The sequence below is a fragment of the Cynocephalus volans genome, chromosome 8 (genome assembly GCF_027409185.1).
Source record: "Cynocephalus volans isolate mCynVol1 chromosome 8, mCynVol1.pri, whole genome shotgun sequence".
Lineage (NCBI taxonomy): Eukaryota > Metazoa > Chordata > Mammalia > Dermoptera > Cynocephalidae > Cynocephalus > Cynocephalus volans.
Window position 1 is genome coordinate 34531817 of NC_084467.1, and position 17646 is coordinate 34549462.

At 39.0% G+C, this 17646-nt stretch overlaps 1 protein-coding gene across 1 annotated transcript in view; it reads left to right on the forward strand.

Moving 5' to 3' along the window:
• CCDC30 (coiled-coil domain containing 30) overlaps nucleotides 1–15345 on the forward strand; it is a 121042-nt gene extending 105697 nt beyond the window's left edge. The window contains 5 exon segments of the mRNA XM_063105740.1: nucleotides 6165–6306; nucleotides 9465–9601; nucleotides 11496–11610; nucleotides 14650–14714; nucleotides 15066–15345. Coding sequence (XP_062961810.1) covers nucleotides 6165–6306; nucleotides 9465–9601; nucleotides 11496–11610; nucleotides 14650–14714; nucleotides 15066–15264 — 658 coding nt within the window. The 3' untranslated portion in view covers nucleotides 15265–15345.
• The last annotated feature ends 2301 nt before the right edge of the window (nucleotides 15346–17646 follow it).

Below are 17646 nucleotides of genomic sequence, written 5' to 3' on the forward strand. Positions count from 1 at the left end.
ATGTACATACAATAAACGCAAAGATTTTTTAACGTATCATTCAACGAATTTTGAGAAACATATACACCCATATAACCACCACCTTAATCAAGATACAGAACATTTGCACTATCCCTTAAAGTTCTCTCCTGCCTATTTGCAGTCATTTGTACCTCCTCCTTCCCCCACCTCCCTCCAGGTAGCCACTGTTCTGATTTCTGCCTCTCCTAGAATTTCATCCAAATGGAATCATACTGCGTGTAATCTTTCTGTGCCTGACTTCTTTTGCTCAACATATTCTATTATTTTTATGTGCACTTATAATCAGAAGTTACTTGTCATTTTATTTTGAATTTCTTTGATAGCTAGTGAGGCTTAATATTTCTCCATGATATTTGTAGACAGCATTTATAACAGTGGGTCTTGACCCTGGGTACACAGTCCTGGGCTCCAACATGAATGAACTAAATCAGAATCTGTGGGCATCGTGCCTGTGGATCCGTATTTTTCTACAAGCATCCCCATGTGATTCTAGTGTGCTTTCAGGGTTGAAAATTACAAATGGAAGGAATTGTCAAAACTCTAGGTTCATTTTTCTTTTCATTCCCCTGATCCCAGTCCTGAGCTTTACAGACAATACTTATTTTTTACATATTTTCCCAATCACTCTTCCAGAGGAACAAATTCCTTGCCTTTTTGAAATCAAAGTAATAGACAATCTGGCTTTACTTAAACACAGTTAAAAGTTGTCCCTACATTTTAGAACATAAGTATTGTGTGGCCTCATAATGCTAATAGTCAACAAAGCCAAAAGTAAATAGAAAATCTACATGTTCTTCATGCAAGTGAGCCAGCAATGGCAAGGAAATGCTCTACACTCTCACCAGCTGTACTGCAGCAACATACTCTTCAAATCATGCATAACACTATGGAGAAAAACCTGAATACCAAATAATAAGAGACTAGTTAGGTAATGTATAATACGTTCACTTAACGGAACGTAATACTGCTGTAAAGGATGGTAGCTATGAATACTAGATAACAACATGGGAAAATGCTTACGATAAATGAAAAGAGTGTAAGATAAACATTTTAATTTAGACAATGTTTAAACAAAAGCTGTTAATAAGACTAGAAGGAAATACAATATCATAATGCTGATCATATTGGGAATTGGGTATTTTCCCAAAGTTTCTATAATTTATCCTTTTACTTTAAAGAATACATTTGCTTTTTAATAATTCAAATAGTAGAATAAGAGAGACAGAAGCTGTCTGGCATGGGAAGCTAGAGACTTGGGTTTTAATATCCCCGTACAGGATAAGTGAAAGAAATTTCAGAAGTACATGTTGTGTTTCAAATGATGTGAAAGCTGTGAACAGCTGGGAAACCCAGAGGACTACAGGTTAGATGTTTGCACACTGCTAGATGTTACGTCTCTGAAGCTATAGACCATAGCATGCTGAAACCTGGTGATATCTTTTTTCCAACCATTCCTAGTAAAAAGGAAAATGAGAACGTTTAGGAAGTGGAAACATCTCCTTGTAAAGAATCTAAGTCACAGTGGTGGTAACTGGGAACACAGTTGGCAAAAGTGTGTGCCTCATATTATGTATTGGGTGCTACAAGGGCCATAGAACTAAATGGGCCTGAGACAGTTTATGAACACACGTATCTACAGGCAACTCCATTAATTGGGATATAGGGCGAGTAGCTCTACCAAAGACCCTGAATAAGAATGGCTTCAGAAAGGGAGAAGTTTTCCTGTTATCTAACAGTGCAGACATAAGCAGTACAGAATTGGTATGGTGGCTCAATGTGTCAGAAGCCTAGGCTCCTTCTATCTTGTTATAGTTCCAGCATCTTTAACATGTTGCCCTTATCCACATAATTCAAGATAGTTCGCTACCATATTCACATTCCAATCAATAAGAAGGAAAAAAATGGGGAGAAGGCAAGGACATGCCATTTTCCATTAAGGCACACTGTTTCCATTCACATTCTTTTGGCCAGAACTTATTCACATGGCTGTATCTACCAGCAAGGAAAGACAGAAAATGTAGTTCTTATACTGGGCAACCCTGTGCCCTGCAAAAAATCAGAGGATCTATAATGATAGAAGGAGGAATTGGATTAGGGACAACTCCAGCAGTTAGTCACTGCCACCTAGGCTGACAGGGTTTATCTAAGTCTGGTATGAATTCCTCTGGCCTGCAGGAATCCAAACTTCTCAGCTTGGTATCTGGCTACCAGCTAAATTAATCTTCTTAGGTAAAAACAAGCTAAATGATTCTTTTATGTAACCTTAGCAAACGAGAAAGAGAGGGGGACTCTTCTGGAAAATGGAGGAGTCTTGCAAAAACACTTAACAAGGGTAAGACATAACTTACAAGGACATAGGACTCTCTTGGAGTAGCTCTTTCATCCTAGTTTGACTAGAATTAGCATCTAGATAAATCTGCTTTGTTCTTCCCATCCCACCTGGTTCCTAGTTCTTGTATAAAACAAAGTATCTCATTAGGAGAAATCAGCAATCTGTTTGCCTACCTTTGCCAGTTCGATAGCAGTGGGGTATCGTGGGAAGATCACATGCTCTGGGGTCAGATTCTTCTGAGTAGAAGTAACTGCTCTCTGTTGGGAGTCCCCAAGACACCCCTCGGGTTTCATGATTCCCTAGAACAACTCATAGAACTCGGAAAAGCTGTTATATTCGTGGTTATGGTTTCTTACAGTGAAAGGATACAGATTAAAATCAGCAAAGGAAAAAGGCTCATAGAGCAGAATCCAGGAGAGACAAGACGCAAGCAAGCTTCCAGTTCTCTTCTCCCGGTGCAGGAGTACCAGAAGTACAGTACTTAGTTTCCCAGCAACCATGTGTGACAACACTTAAGAAGTATTCCCAAGCCAAAGAAACTCACCTGAGCCTTGGTGTCCAGGAATTCTGAGGGAGTGGAGGCTGTCACATAGACGTGGAGTACCTCAGTGACTGACCTCAACTATTCATCCTTCAGCCCCTTCTCCCCCAGTGGCCCAGGGCCCTAAGTGAACAGAAATGAATTCACCATAAGTTCCGCTGTGAGCATAACTATCTGGTGTGGCCTGAGGCCCCAGCTATACAAAGACTTTTCTCATCAGGCAGCATATTCCAAGAGTTTAGAGGTGTCCCAAAAGCCAGTCAAGGGCCAGTCCATTGCAGGGTTTGAACAGCCCAACCCCATTGAGTTAATTCTACTGTATAGCCTCCATCTCCTGATTCATAGAGAAGATAAACAGTCTTCATCACTCTGCTTTAAAATCAAAGGTGCTGTCATGAAAAAATTAGTTGCCTTTTACTGAGTTAGGGCACCAAGTAAGATCAGACAGCTGATATATGCGAACTGCCTAGCATTACAGGCCTCAGTGACTGTGCCCTCAAGTGTCTACAGTGACAAAGAGGAGATTAAGTTCCTCAGATTTTTTGTTTTGGTTAAAAAGGCATTATCCAAATTTCCAGGCATTCAGAGAAGTCAGGGGCTATAGGGTATTAGAGTAGTTTTTCTGTTTTAAAAATATCAGGATGCATTTGACCACAAATAACAGAAAACCTAATATTTTAGACAATTTTTTTTTCTTATATGACAAGAAATCTAGAGGAAGGTGATTATTGAGGTTGATTCAGCTCCTCAGTAGTATCCTTAAGGACTAGGCTCTTTTCCTTCTTTCTGCTCTGCTGACCTTGGTTCAGCTATCTGTTAGCCCCCTCCACTCCTCCCCGAACCCAGTTCCTTTGAGTTTTTATGGAAGTTTCATTACATAGGCATGATTGACTAAATCACTGGTTATTGGTGATCAACTCAACCTTCAGCCCCTTTCCCCTCCCAGGAGGTTGGGGGACGGGGCTGAAGTCTCAGCCCTTTTAATCAGGCCTTGGTCTTTCCAGTGACCAGCCTCCCATCCTGAAGCTGTCTAGGGGCCTCCAACCACCTAGTCATTTCATAAGTGTGCAAAATGTACTTATCAATCTGGAGGAGATTCTAAGGGTTTTAGGAGCTTTTTGCCAGAAACCTGGGATGAAGACCAAATATGTACTTTTATTTCTCAATATCACAGCCTCCCAGGTCAAGGGAATGTCTGGAGATAATTCTATGGCTACTGGCATCTGGTGGGTAGAGGTCAAGTGTGCTACTAAGCATCTTACAGTGACATTACAGCCTTCTACACAAGTGATTATCTCACCCAAAATGTCAATAGTGCAGAGGCTGAGAAATCCTGGTTTAAAGTAATTCAGTGTTATCAAGCCTAATAGGTTCAAAGTAAAACTTCTCCCTTATTTTTAATTTAAAGCATCTTCTGAATAACAATATGCTAAGTGGGAAAGCAGTCATTCTCAACGAGGTGTGTTTGCCTAGTGGTAGGATGGTGGCTTCAATCTATTTTCTTGTTTACTCTGATTATCTGTTATAGTAGTTTGAAATGGTAACAAAGATTTTTGTTTGGTTGGTTTTTTTTTTTTTTTTTTTTTTTTTAAAGATGACTGGTAAGGGTATCTTAACCCTTGACTTGTCAGCAGCACACTCTCCCAAGTGAGCTAACCAGCCATCCCTATGTAGGGATCCGAACCCATGGCGTTAGTGTCATCAGCACCACATTCTCCCAAGTGAGCCACCAGCCAGCCCTTTTAGTTGGTTTTTTAAACAGCTTTATTGAGATCACATACTATACAACTCACCCATTTAAAGTGTAAAGTTCAGTGGCTTTTAGTAGTCCATTCATCACCATAGTCAGCTTTAGAACATTTTATCACTCCAAAAAGAAACCCCATACCCTTTAGTTAACACCCTATCCCTGATTTCCCACCCCACCCTCAGTGCCCTAGGCAACTGCTACTCTATTTTCTTTTTCTCTCTATTTTCCAATTATGGACATTTTATATAAATGAAATCATATAATATGTGATCTTGTGTTACTGTCTTCTTTCACTTAGCATAATGCTTTCAAAGTTCATGCATGTTGTAGCCTGAGCCATTGTGGCTGAATGACAGCCCATTGTGTGGATATACCAGTCTGTTTATACATTCATCAGTCGATGGAAGTTTGGGTTGTTTCCGCCTTTTGGCTATTATGAATAATGCTGCTATGAACATTTGTGTATAAGTTTTTGTATGGACATATGTTTTCATTTCTCTTAAGTGTATACCTAGGAGTGGAATTGCTGGGTCATATGGCAACTATATGTTTTAACATTTGAGGAACTGTCAGGCTGTTTTTCAAAGAGGCTGCACCATTTTACATTCCTGCCTGCAGTGCATGAGGGTTCTGATTTCTCCACATCCTTGTCAGCACTTGTTATTATCTGCCTTTTTTTATTCTAGTTATCCTAGTAGGTGTGAAGTAGCACCTTATACTTTAGGTTTGCATTTCTTTAATTGCTAATGATGTTAAGCATCTTTTTATGTGCTTATTGGTGGTATCTTAGATTTATGTCAGAATCAGATTAAGAGTCTTGAGCAGGGACCTATATAGAACTGGCATTTACAAGTCCAGACTCAATGCAAGGACCAAGAACCAGGCCCAGTTATCTGGAAATTAGACAAGATTGAAGTGGGTATATCAGTGTCCAAGGGTATAGCCAAGAACTAGGAATTTTTAAATTAATGACTGAATCAGTGCAGCAGGATTCAGAATTTACATGTATGGGCCACCCCTTGGCTCACCTGGGAGAGTGCGGTGCTGATGATACCAAGGCTGCGGGTTCAGATCCCTATATAGGGATGGCCAGTTAGCTCACTTGGGAGAGCGTGGTGCTGACAACACCAAGTCAAGGGTTAAGATCCCCTTTCCGGTCATCTTTTTAAAATAAATTTTTTTTAAAAAAAGACAGAATTTGCATGTAAAGGATCAGAAATCAAGGAGTTTCCTAATTAGACTCAGATACTAAAGCTATACCAGAACCTTCAGTTCAAGACCAGGATAAGCCAGATACTTCAGTCCACAGAGATGACTAAAGTTGGTGTTATGTAGGGGGTTGTCCTTGGTCTGTTCTCCCATGTCGGGGCAAGGAGATGTGAGGCAGGATAAGTATCCACATCTGGGGCCAGGCCGCTGATATATGCAAGAAAGGGAAACCCAAGAAAGGTACATATTAGGGAGGCAAAAATGAATGTTAACTGTGCTCAGGTGTGCCTACTCAAATTTACTTTTTATAGAAACTATAATAAGAAACATCACCAGCACAAAGCCAAGCTTCAAAAAGTCAAGGATCGTTTAGTTCATGAAGTAGAAGTACGAGATAAGAGAATTAAACAACTTGAAGATGATATTGTAACACTGCAACAACAACTGGAAAAGGTGAGAAAAAAAATAAAAGGAGAAAATCTCATGGACGATGCTGGTGGTCGGCCACTTAAAGAAAATTCGTTCAGTTTTTAATTATTTGTGGCCTCTTTGTAGCCCTTGTTTTCATTTTTTTCCTTTGTACCATCTTTCAATGTAATTCTTTAAGCCCTACCAAAAAGTATATGACTCATAGTATTGCTGAACCAAATTGGACACTGAAAATACTCTGCACTGCCAACTTTTAATCAATGTTTTGCCTTCAAATGAAAATATCTTTACTTAAACAACTCTCAGTGGAGACTTCCAAATCACCCTCAGTAACTAATTCCTGCTTTACGCAGCCCTCATTTTGCCTCAAACTTCCACGCGTTTTTAGATGGCAGTGAAAACAAGTGATCCCTGCTCCTTTATTGGTCCTTGACTAGTGCCTTCAAGCTTTTTTCCTAAATATCATGGTTTCTTTATGCTTGTCTTATTGTTCTTGTGACTCATTTGTCTGTGGGTAAGAAGGAAATGGGACAGATGAATGGAATCAAGTGCAAAATGGTCTTGAGATCGATAAACTAGTAAATTCAAGGTGGAGAGCAACCAACGAGGCCAGTAATGTTTTCTCTTCTTGGGATTTCCAGCCCATTCCAGAATTTTGAAAACTGTCCTCACTCCTAAGATACTCATTTCTACACCCAACAAGTTTTTGTTATACCACCATTATGTGACAAGGTACCAAAACCATCTACGTAATTTCAGTCATTGCATTGACTATCATGGGACTACAGGTGCAGAATCCCCAGACTACACACAATAAACCATTCAAGGATTATAACAGATGGGTCATGGTGTTGTATTTTAGAAAATTTTAGAAAATCCTCTTGATACTCTAAACTGTAGTGAGAAAGGGAAACAAATTGGTTTTTTTGCGGTATCCTCCTGTTTTGTCATTAATTTGTCAAACTTTTAGATATTCAGATCCAGCTTAGATTTGTAATGAGGAAAAGACTATGGAAAATATACAGAAGAAGGTAGCACTCCTGGTTCATGGGCCCACCAGAAATATCATCAACCTACTTCTGCATTACCAGTTCTTTCTGGTACTGCCCGCCTCCTACTTCTAGGCAGAAACAGCGTCCCGCTTTCAGGAGACATGCTTTCTTTCTTCCTGACCATACTTGGTTGAATAAGTGTCCCCCCAAAATCATGTCCACCCAGAACCACATAATGCGACCTTATTTGGAAGTAGAGTCTTTACAAATGTAATTAGTTAAGATGAGGTTATCCTGGATTAGGGTGAATCCTAAATCCAATGTGACAGGTGTTCTCATAAGAAGAGGGGAAGACACGCAGATAGACAAACACAGGGAAAGAACATGTTGTGATCATGGAGGCAGAGATCAGAATGATGCAGCTACAAGCCAAGGAACACCAAGGATTGCTGGCAACCACAAGAAGGTAGGACAAAGTCATGGAATAGAAACTCCCTGAGTCCCCAGACGGAACTAATCCTGCTGACATCTTGATTTCAGACTTCTAGCTCCCAGAACTGTGAGAAAATAAAGTCACATTGTTTCAAGCCACCCAGTTTATCATAATTTGTTACAGCGGTCCTAGGAAACTAATGCACCCACCCAAAGAACCACAAATATCTCCTTGAAATATACCGGAGATCGCAAATAAACAGAGGCTAAGAAAGTAATTGAACGTTTCGCTTGCTGTCATTGAATGGTACTATGGGTTTTGGCCTTAGACAGACTTGGACTCAAATTCTAGCCCTGCCACTTAATACTTCATGACCTTGGACAAGTCTCTGTGTATCATTTTCCTCATCTGTAAAGTGGGGAAAATAATCCCTACCTAACACACATGAGGCTTTTGTGAGGATTAAAATATAAAATTCCTAAAGTGTTACCAGGAGCATATAAATCTTTCATAGATGTTATTTTCCTTCTTTTTGGTGTATAATCTCTTAGAGGCATGTTAATTTGATGGATGCATAGTTCACAAGGGAAATTGTTAACAGAATTAGAAATACTTAGCCTAGAGCTTTTAATGTCACAGTGGTACAAAACTTGGGCCTGACTCTTTCAGTGCAAGAATGTTAGTGTTTTTCTAATGAAACGCAGTCCTTTAGCATTTTAGCTGTAAGTTCACTAGCTATTGCCTTGGGGGCTGTATTAGTCCATTTTGTGTTGCTTATAACAAAACACTTGGAACTGGGTAATTTATAAAGAAAATGAAATTTATTTGCTTACAATTTCTGAGGCTGGGAAGTCCGAAGTCCGTCTGGTGGTGGCAACAGTGACCCAGGGGTCTCACATTGCAAGATGGTGGAAGCAGAGAGAGAGGGCGAGACAGACTCTCCTCTTCTTTTAAAGCCCTCAGAACCACGCACCTGACCGCCATTTTTAGTCCATTCACTACGGCATGGTCCTCCAATCCAGTCACCTCTTCAAGGCTCCACCTTTCAATTACCAAAATAGGGCTTCTCACCCTCTTAACAGTCACAGTGGGGGCTAAGTTTCTGATACATAAAACTTGGGGGACACAATTCAAGCTTCAATGAGTTTTGGGGGTACATAATTCAATCCACTACAGGGGGAAACCACCAATAGAAAATAAAACATAGCATCAGGCTAGAAATAATTTCAGTTTTATCACCACAGTAGTCTCAGTACCTGGTTTACATGCTTGACTTGCCATGTCATCTGAGACTTGTCACTGATTGCCACCTGAGGTGGCTAAATTCTCATCTTCCTCCCTTTGCCTTAAAAATAATATAACTACAAAGCAGACAGAAATGTATTAAATGGGAAAGTTTTCAATATGGAGCTTCAGAGAATTCAATTGTATTTGTTGGTGCTTTGATACCTATGAAATTAGGATACAGATAAGAGCATTGAGACCTTATTGGAAGTTAAATGCTCAGATATTTTTAAGTGTTAATGCAAAAGAAGGATTAAATGTCCAAACAAAATACATGGCATAAAATAACCAAAATAAGTAGAAGAACTATCTAGCTATAATGAGGGACAATTCATTATGACAGTGTAAGGAAAGAGACTAAACAAACAGGAGAGAAAAAGTAAACATGGGAAAAGAGTTTAGAAACAGGCGGATGCTCTTAAACTTATAGTTCTTTCTCCAGCTGTGGTAATTAGGGACTTTCTAATTCCTAGGAGAAGGCATGTCAGGATGAGGTCTCTGCCCAAAATGATATCCTGCAACTAGAAAAAAGGAAACTTCTGGAGCAACTCACAGAGCAAGAAGAATTGATCTATGGCAACAAATGGAGAATATCTTCATTTCAGAGCAGGTAGGTGTGGCCTGGGAACCAACGAACTCCATGAATAGGATGTTTCTCTCTCAACAAAGAGATGGTTCTGGAGACTGTCCTTTGAGTTTGCAGTCTGTTCTATAAATCTTGCTCTGCTTTCCACTGTTTTCAGTGGCAGAAGTTGTGAAATTACAGAAAAAAATATCATAGAGGAGGCTGGCTGGCCATTCAGATAGGATCTTTTACAGAGGCATTGCCTCGCTGATCACCCGGCTGTGCGTATTCTGGTGTGCCATTCTGTGTGCGTTGACATTCATTTTTATCATTTGATACCTATGGAATCTAGGTAGACCAAGAGAGAACCAAGCTCATAAAAATGACTTAAATTCATGAAACCCACAGGATACCAATGTATTAATTTTTAGTGAGAAATATTCCAAACAGATCAGAATTCGGTTATTAGCCAGCCTGAGCATTCTCTCCTCCACAGGAAACTTTAATTACAATCAAAGTTTCCTTAGAGCAAAAATCAGAGCAAAGAGAGTGGGTTGATCTTAACAGATAATGTCACCAGTAATAACTATAATGATTAACATTTGTTTGAGCACTTACTATATGCTAGGCACTGTTCTAAGCTCTGTCTCTATTCACTTAATCCTGACACCAATCCCAGGAGAGAAGGACTTATCTTATTAGCCTTATTTTATGGATGAGGAAGCCAAGGTCCAAAGAAGGCCTGGTCAGTGGCAAAGCATCATGTAGACTTCAGCAGTGGCCCTAGACCACAGTACCATAGTCTGGGGAGAGGTCTGCCAAGAAGGCTGGAACTCTCCCATCCACTGCTTTGGGCACACTCTCCTCTGGGAAGGCCTGGAAAGTCTCTGATTATCTTTTACTGTCTGTGTCTTCCCTTTTCTATATCCCATATAAATTATTGCCCTTCTTAAACTATGTCATAGCTTCTGACAGTCAGGGCCCAAAACAATTAACTCATTCCTCTTGCCTTAATACTGTTCCTGCCTTGCTCTCCTGATGACACAATCTGGTCACCTGGATTGGACTTGGATATTTTCCTTAGAGTAAGTTTACAGGGTATTTCCTCATTTTACAGATGAGGAAACTAAGGCTCAGATTTGTAATTTGCCAGGGGTCACGAAGTTAGTAAGTGACAGAACCAGAACTCAAAAACAAATCTCTGAACAAAACTATTATACTGTCACATCTCCCAGATAAACCGTGGCCCTGGAGAGTGAGCCTGATACAGTGGTTAAAAGCTCAGGCTCAGAAGTCTGAAAGATCTGGATTGGCATCTCAGCTCTATGAATTTCTATTTTTATGTTCCTAAACAAGTTACTTTCCCCTCTCTAAGCCTCAGTTTCCTCATCTATAAAATAGGCTTCATAGCAATATATATTTCATGAGGTTGTTGTGAGGATTAAATGAGATAATACATGAAAAGTTTTAAGTACTTACTGGGTGGGCAGACTACAGTGCCTAAGTACATGGCACGTTCTTGGTAAATGATTGCTGCTGCTGGTGTTTGTACCTCTGCACCTCTGCACAGGAAATCAGAACCAGATCAGTATGAAATCAGAACCAGATACAAGCTGTGTAGCTACAATATTTGATGGGATACAGAGTCTGTTGTTTCAATCCCACCCCTAAAGAGAATCGTATCCTTTCTTAAATTTCTCAACAGCTGAAATTGTATCTTTGTTACTCTTGCACATATACTTAATAACCATGTATAGGCCAGCAGCTTATTAATTTTTACTTGTTCTTGGAATATTGTGGGAATTAGTCTGCCAGCCTTGGTTCTAAGGTCTGGACTGTGGTCTAAGCCTCAGAGGTAGTGGGAAGTGGGACATAGTTTTGGGTTTTTAGTAATGATACAAAAATTTCTAGTTATGCCTCTGATTTATGCCATTCTTAGAATTCTTTTCCTGGATAGAGAAAATAAGCAATTACAGGAAAATAGTCTCCGGCTCAAGCAGCAGGTTGACCTCTTAGAATACATTATAAGGAGCATCCAGAATTGCAGAGGAGAGGTAAGATGTGTGCTTCCTGTTTGGTCTTTAATCTGAAGTTTGGGCTGCTAAGGCTGCTGTGCTCTCTCTTCCTTTCATCTTCATATAGCTGTAGCCCTGCTTTTGGCATCATGGTGGACTGTGGCAAAGAAGATCCTGGTTACACACTGGGCAGCAGACCCTGAGACTGCTCTTGACCCACTTTGCTCTTCATTGGGTCAGCTTTTGTTAAACATTCTCCTCCTGTATGATCCCAAAGCAATTAGTATATGCCTCATAGCTTCTTTCTTAACACACTATATTGTCATTGCCCTTTTTCTTTTCTATCTCATTAACTCAGCAGTGAGATCCTGTAGGGCAAGGATAGTATCTCATATATCACTGTATCTATAGATAGGTACTCCATAAATATTTGAGAATGAATAAATGTTTAGTGTTTTTACATATATGCCTCATTCTCACCAACCTGTTTGCTATGTATTATTCTTACCCCATCTGAAATATGAGCAAATCTGAGGCTCAGAGAAGTAAAATGAAGCTAGTCTGGTCTGGCAAGGAATCAAACCCAAGGAAAGCATCTGAGTCAAAGAAAAGCAGTTATGTCCCCAAAATCCAAGCAGACAAGTAGCCAAGTCCAGAGAGATGCAGAAAATAGTATAGGTTCAGGCAAGGTCCAGAGTATGGCTGGTGAGCAAGTATGCAAGAGGTACTTCAGTGAACAGTCAAAAACTCTTAAAAGAGACAAAGAAGGTATTATATATATATAACAATAAAGGGGTCAATTAATCAAGAGGATATGACATTTGTAAACATACTCGTGTGTGCACCTAACATTGGAGCACCTAAATATATAAAGGAAATATTAAAGGATCTGAATGGAGAGATAGATTGCAATACGGTAATAGTAGGAGACTTCGATACCTCACTTTAAATAATGGACAGGTCATACAGACAGTAAATTAATAAGGAATCATTGGGCTTTAAACCAAATAAACCTAACAGACATACAAAACATTCCATCCAAGAGCAACAGAATACACATCCATGTCAAATGCACATGGAACATGCTCCAGGGTTGATCCTATGTTAGGCTACAAAATAAGCCCTAATAAATTTAGGAGGATTGAAATAATATCAACTATCTTTTCTGATTACAATGTTATAAAACTGGGAATCAGTAATAAAAAATCTTGGCAAATTCACAAATACATGGAAATTAAACAGTATGCTTCTGAGCAACTGATGGGTCAAAGAAGAAGTCAAAAGGAAAATAAAAAATTATCTTGAGACACATGATAATGGAAACACAACATACCCAAACTTATGTGATGCAGCAAAAGTAGTTCTAAGAGGGAAATTTATATACATTTCTCAAAAGAAGACATAGAATTGGCCAAAAGAGATGTGAAAAATGCCTGACATCACTAATCATTGGGGAAATGCAAATTAAATCCACAATGAGACATCACTTCACACCTATCAGAATGGCTATTATCAAAAAGATGAAAGATAATAAGTGCTGGCAAAGATGTGGAGAAAAGGTAACACTTGTACACTGTGGGTATGTAAACTAGCACAGCCATTATGAGAAACTCTATGGAGGTTCCTATAAAAACTAAAAGTACGATTACCACGTGATCCAGCAATCCCACTTCTGGCTATCTACCAAGGATTTGAAATCAGTATGTTAAAGAGATGTCTGCACTCCCATGTTTATTTCAGCATTATTCACAATAGCCAAGTTATGGGATCAACCTGTCTATCAGTGGACTAACAGATAAAGAAAATGTGGTATATAAATACAATGGAATATAATTCAGCCTTAATAAAAGAGGAAAATTCTATTTGCAACAGTTTGGATGAATCTGGAGGACATTATGAGAAGTGAAATAAGCCAGGCACAGAAAGACAAATAGCGCATGTTCTCACTTACATGTGGAATCTAAAACAACTGAACTCCTAGAAGCAGAGTAGAGTGGTGATCAACAGAGGCTGGGGTCTGGGAGTAATGGTGATATGTTTGTCAAAGGGTATAATGTTTCAGTTAGGAGGAGTAAATGATAAGTATTTGAAGTGATAGATATTGTAATTAGCTTGATTTAATCATTCCACATTTTATGTATATAACAGCATTACTTTGCATCTCATAAATATATACAATTATGATTTGTCAATATTTAATAATATAAATGAAATTTATAAACCATTGAAAACATATTAATATCCAAGAGAAATAAAAACATATGTCCAACCAGAAACTTGTACATCAATATTTATAGCAACATTATTTATAGTAAAAAGTAGAAACAACCCAATCTCTATCACCTCATGAAATGATAAGCAAAATGTTATACCTATGCAATGGAATATTATTCAGCCATAAAAACAAATGTAATACTGGTACTTGCTACAACATAGATGAACCTCAAAAACATGATGCTAAAGTTTTAAATAAGCCAGACATAGAAGGCCACATATTGTATTATTTCATTTATGTGAAATATCCAGACTAAGAAAGTCCATAAAGAGGGAAAGTGTATTAGTGGTTGCCACAGACTGTGCGGAGAGAGAAATGGGGAGTGACTGCTCATGGGTGTGGGGCTTTTGGGGGAGATGATGAAAATGTTCTGGAATTAGAGAAAGGTGATGGTTACACAACTATGTGAATATATTTTTTAAAACTCTGAATTGAACATGTTAAAAGGGTGAACTTTATGGTATGTGAGTTACTTCTCAACAAAGCTGTTAAAAAAAAAAAAAAAGATTAAGACATTTCTACATGGTCTCCAAAAAATATATAACAAGATGAAGATAGTATGAATAAGGCCATGTGTGTTAAAACTAGATAGATAGATAGAGAAGGAGAGACTTACTGATGGGGCAGGAGGGCAATCAGCTTTTCATTCCGTACCCTTTTATGCTTTGTGCAAGTATTATATCTATTTCTTATAAAAATACATATATATATATAGAGAGAGAGAGAGAGCGCATAAGTTCTAGGATCACATAGCAATGGTTTATCATTATAATTTTTAATATTCTTTCTTTCTTTCTTTTTAGGAAACAATTAGTGTCATCCCTGAATTCGAAGGATTGAGTAAAATATTGCCTTTACCAAACTCCAGGTTAGTAAAGTCAACACTGTCATTTGCATGCCTGAGTCATGGCTGCCTAAGTAGTCCTGAGTTGCAGGCTTGAGAAAACATAGTATTATGGGATTATTTTCTCTACATTTAATATTTGAATCTTCTTCCAATTCCTTCTGCCCTCACCTTCCTTCATGCCCACACCCCACAGACTCCTGACTTAAGATAGGAGATAATCCACGAACAAAGGTTAAGGTAAATTTTATTTGGTTTTCTTTGTGTTTGACAGTTGAAAAAAATTGAAATCCTATTGATGCTGTATCCCTGTAACCCCAAACTGCTACCAAGAAATTCTGTCTACACAATGTCCTCACACATGGCCTTTATTAGTTTTTCAGGAATAACTTTGGTAGAGTCAGTCAGAAGTCTTCAAGAGACTGAAGAACATAAATCAGAAGAAGCAATGGCAGTTCCAAAGTCCTCTGAATCTCTTTCGTGTTCACAGAATTCTGATACTGGATACATAAATGTGGCTTCTCTGAAAGAGACACACAGCATACAAGAACAAAAGCAAAAGTCAGAACTATAAAATCACTGGTGTCTAGAGCTACACCTTTTAAAGCTGCTAACTTAAAGTGGAATATGACATGGAGAAGAGTCACCACAGATCCCCATGGACATCAACTAGGAGTCTTCAGAATTACTGATGAATTCATTAAACCACTTCTAAAAATGAATTTCTCAAGTTTGTTTGATATCCTCAAATGCCTTGTATTGATTGATATAGTGATTTAAGTTCCATGATTTAATTAGGTCACTCTTCAACAGAGCACATGTATGGTTAATTCAGCATTCTTTTCCATTATCATGGGTATATTTTAATTATTTTTCAAAGGTAAAAACAATGTAATCACTTTAAAGCAAATATCTTAATAACAAAAACCCCTCTTACAGTCACACGTTCTTAACACAACTACTTTCATTTTGGAGTTATTTCTTTCTGGTCCTTATTAAAATACATATATTTTAAATGGTTATTATCATATATTCATTTTCACAGCCTGATTTTTAATTGTTATACAATGAAACCATTTTCAATAGGCACACGATATTCTATAAATTACTTAACCATTTGCTTGTTGTTTGACATTTTAAGTTGTTTTTACATTTTTCACTATTTGAGATTATGCTGTGGTGAAGGTCTTTGTGCATGTAACTCTTTTTTTCTCTTGAATTAGTCCAAAAAACAAATTCACAAGATTGGCCTCATTGGGTCAAAGGATATGAATGTTAATATGACTTTGGTTCATCACTTGTTGCATTGCTTTAAAAAAGGGTAGTGCCACCATACTGTTTCCATAGTCAAGTTACTCAGCCTCCTTAAGCCTCAGTTTCTTGATCCATAAAATGAGAACAAAAATAGTATCTATCCCATAGGGTTGTGAGGACCAAATAAAATGAAGTATGTATTTAGCACTTAGTAACTGCTTAATAAATGCTATCATCGTTTATTTTCACTCTCAGTTTCAGTGTACTAGTTTTTCTACAACCTAAAAATGGATATAATTTTAAAATTTATTCTAAAATAGTTGCCATAAAATTATACTGAGGGGTGACTGCTGCTGTTCTTTTCCCCTTCCTCCTCGTTCTTATTCCCCTCCTCCTCTTTCTTCAGTTAGAGACCGAGAGAGAGACCAAGAGGAGAGGGGAAGTAACCATTAATAAAAATGACCCCTTAAATTGAGACACAGTGAATTGTGTGTATCCCTTGCTTCCTCAGACCACAGACTAGAAAGGATAATCAAAAGATATAGGAAATAATAGCTATTATATCGAGTGCATACACTGACTCTGAACCTTGCCCAAGGTCACTTTCTTTCACTCAATTCATTGAATCTATTTACCGAATACCGACTATTCAATAGTATGCACTGCAGCTACAGTTGCGAACAAGACAGACCAGGAGAGTCTCTATTTTCCTGGAGTTTATATGCTTTTAGGGAAGAGGATATGTGTGTGGCAGGGAATGAGGTGTGGAGACAGACCATATGGAGATAATTTTGGATGGTGAGTGTCATGAAGAAAACAGTAATCTGAGTGACCAAGGGCTACTTTAGATTGGGTGCAGTGTTGCCCATGAGGAGGTGATATTTGGGCTGAGCCCTGAACTGCAAAGAGCATCTCCTCCTCCCCCATTAAGATCTGGAAGTAGAGTACCTCAGACAGAGGGAACAGCCAGTACCAAGACCTAAAGAGAGTAGTGATCTCAGTGACCTCGAGGAACAGAAAGGCCAGAGCCAGAGGACAGTAACTGAAGGCGAGTGATACAAGATAAGGCCAGGTAGGTGGAGGCTGGATTAATGCATTGTAGGGCTCTGTATATAGGAAATTCGATGTTATTCTCAGTATGGAAAGCCAGGAGGGATTTATAAGCACAAGAGTTATTTTAAAAGCTCTGGGAAATGAATTGGAGATGAGAAAACTGGAAGCTTGTGGCAAAACTGAAAATTCTAATGTTCTGACTTCAAGGACGGGATAAATATTTACTGAGCAAGCCTTACCTGCCAGGCTGTTCTAAACACTGAGGATGAACAAACCAGAGCTTCTGCCTTCTTGGGGCTCACAGACTAGTGGGCAGAAGTAACACACGACATGTGTGATGCTTCAGAGGTCTTAGCTGCAATGGCTAATAAGGATCCTGGCGACTGCCTAGTCCAAACGCCCTAGCCGGAGCGAGATCAATTGCTACTGGGATTAGTACAGCCATGTAAATGCGGTGCCCATTGATCTTAAGCAAAAAGACGCCGAGAATTTCCTCTCCTTACTCCCTCCTCCACAAACCCAGGAAAGCCTCCACCAGCCAGAGGGCGCAGCGAGCCGTGCGCTGTGCTCCCCGGGGGTGGGGCGGGCCTCGGCCGGCTTCTACCGCCGGCTTCTACCGCGCCTGCGCTGCGGACGGAATCCGCAGGGC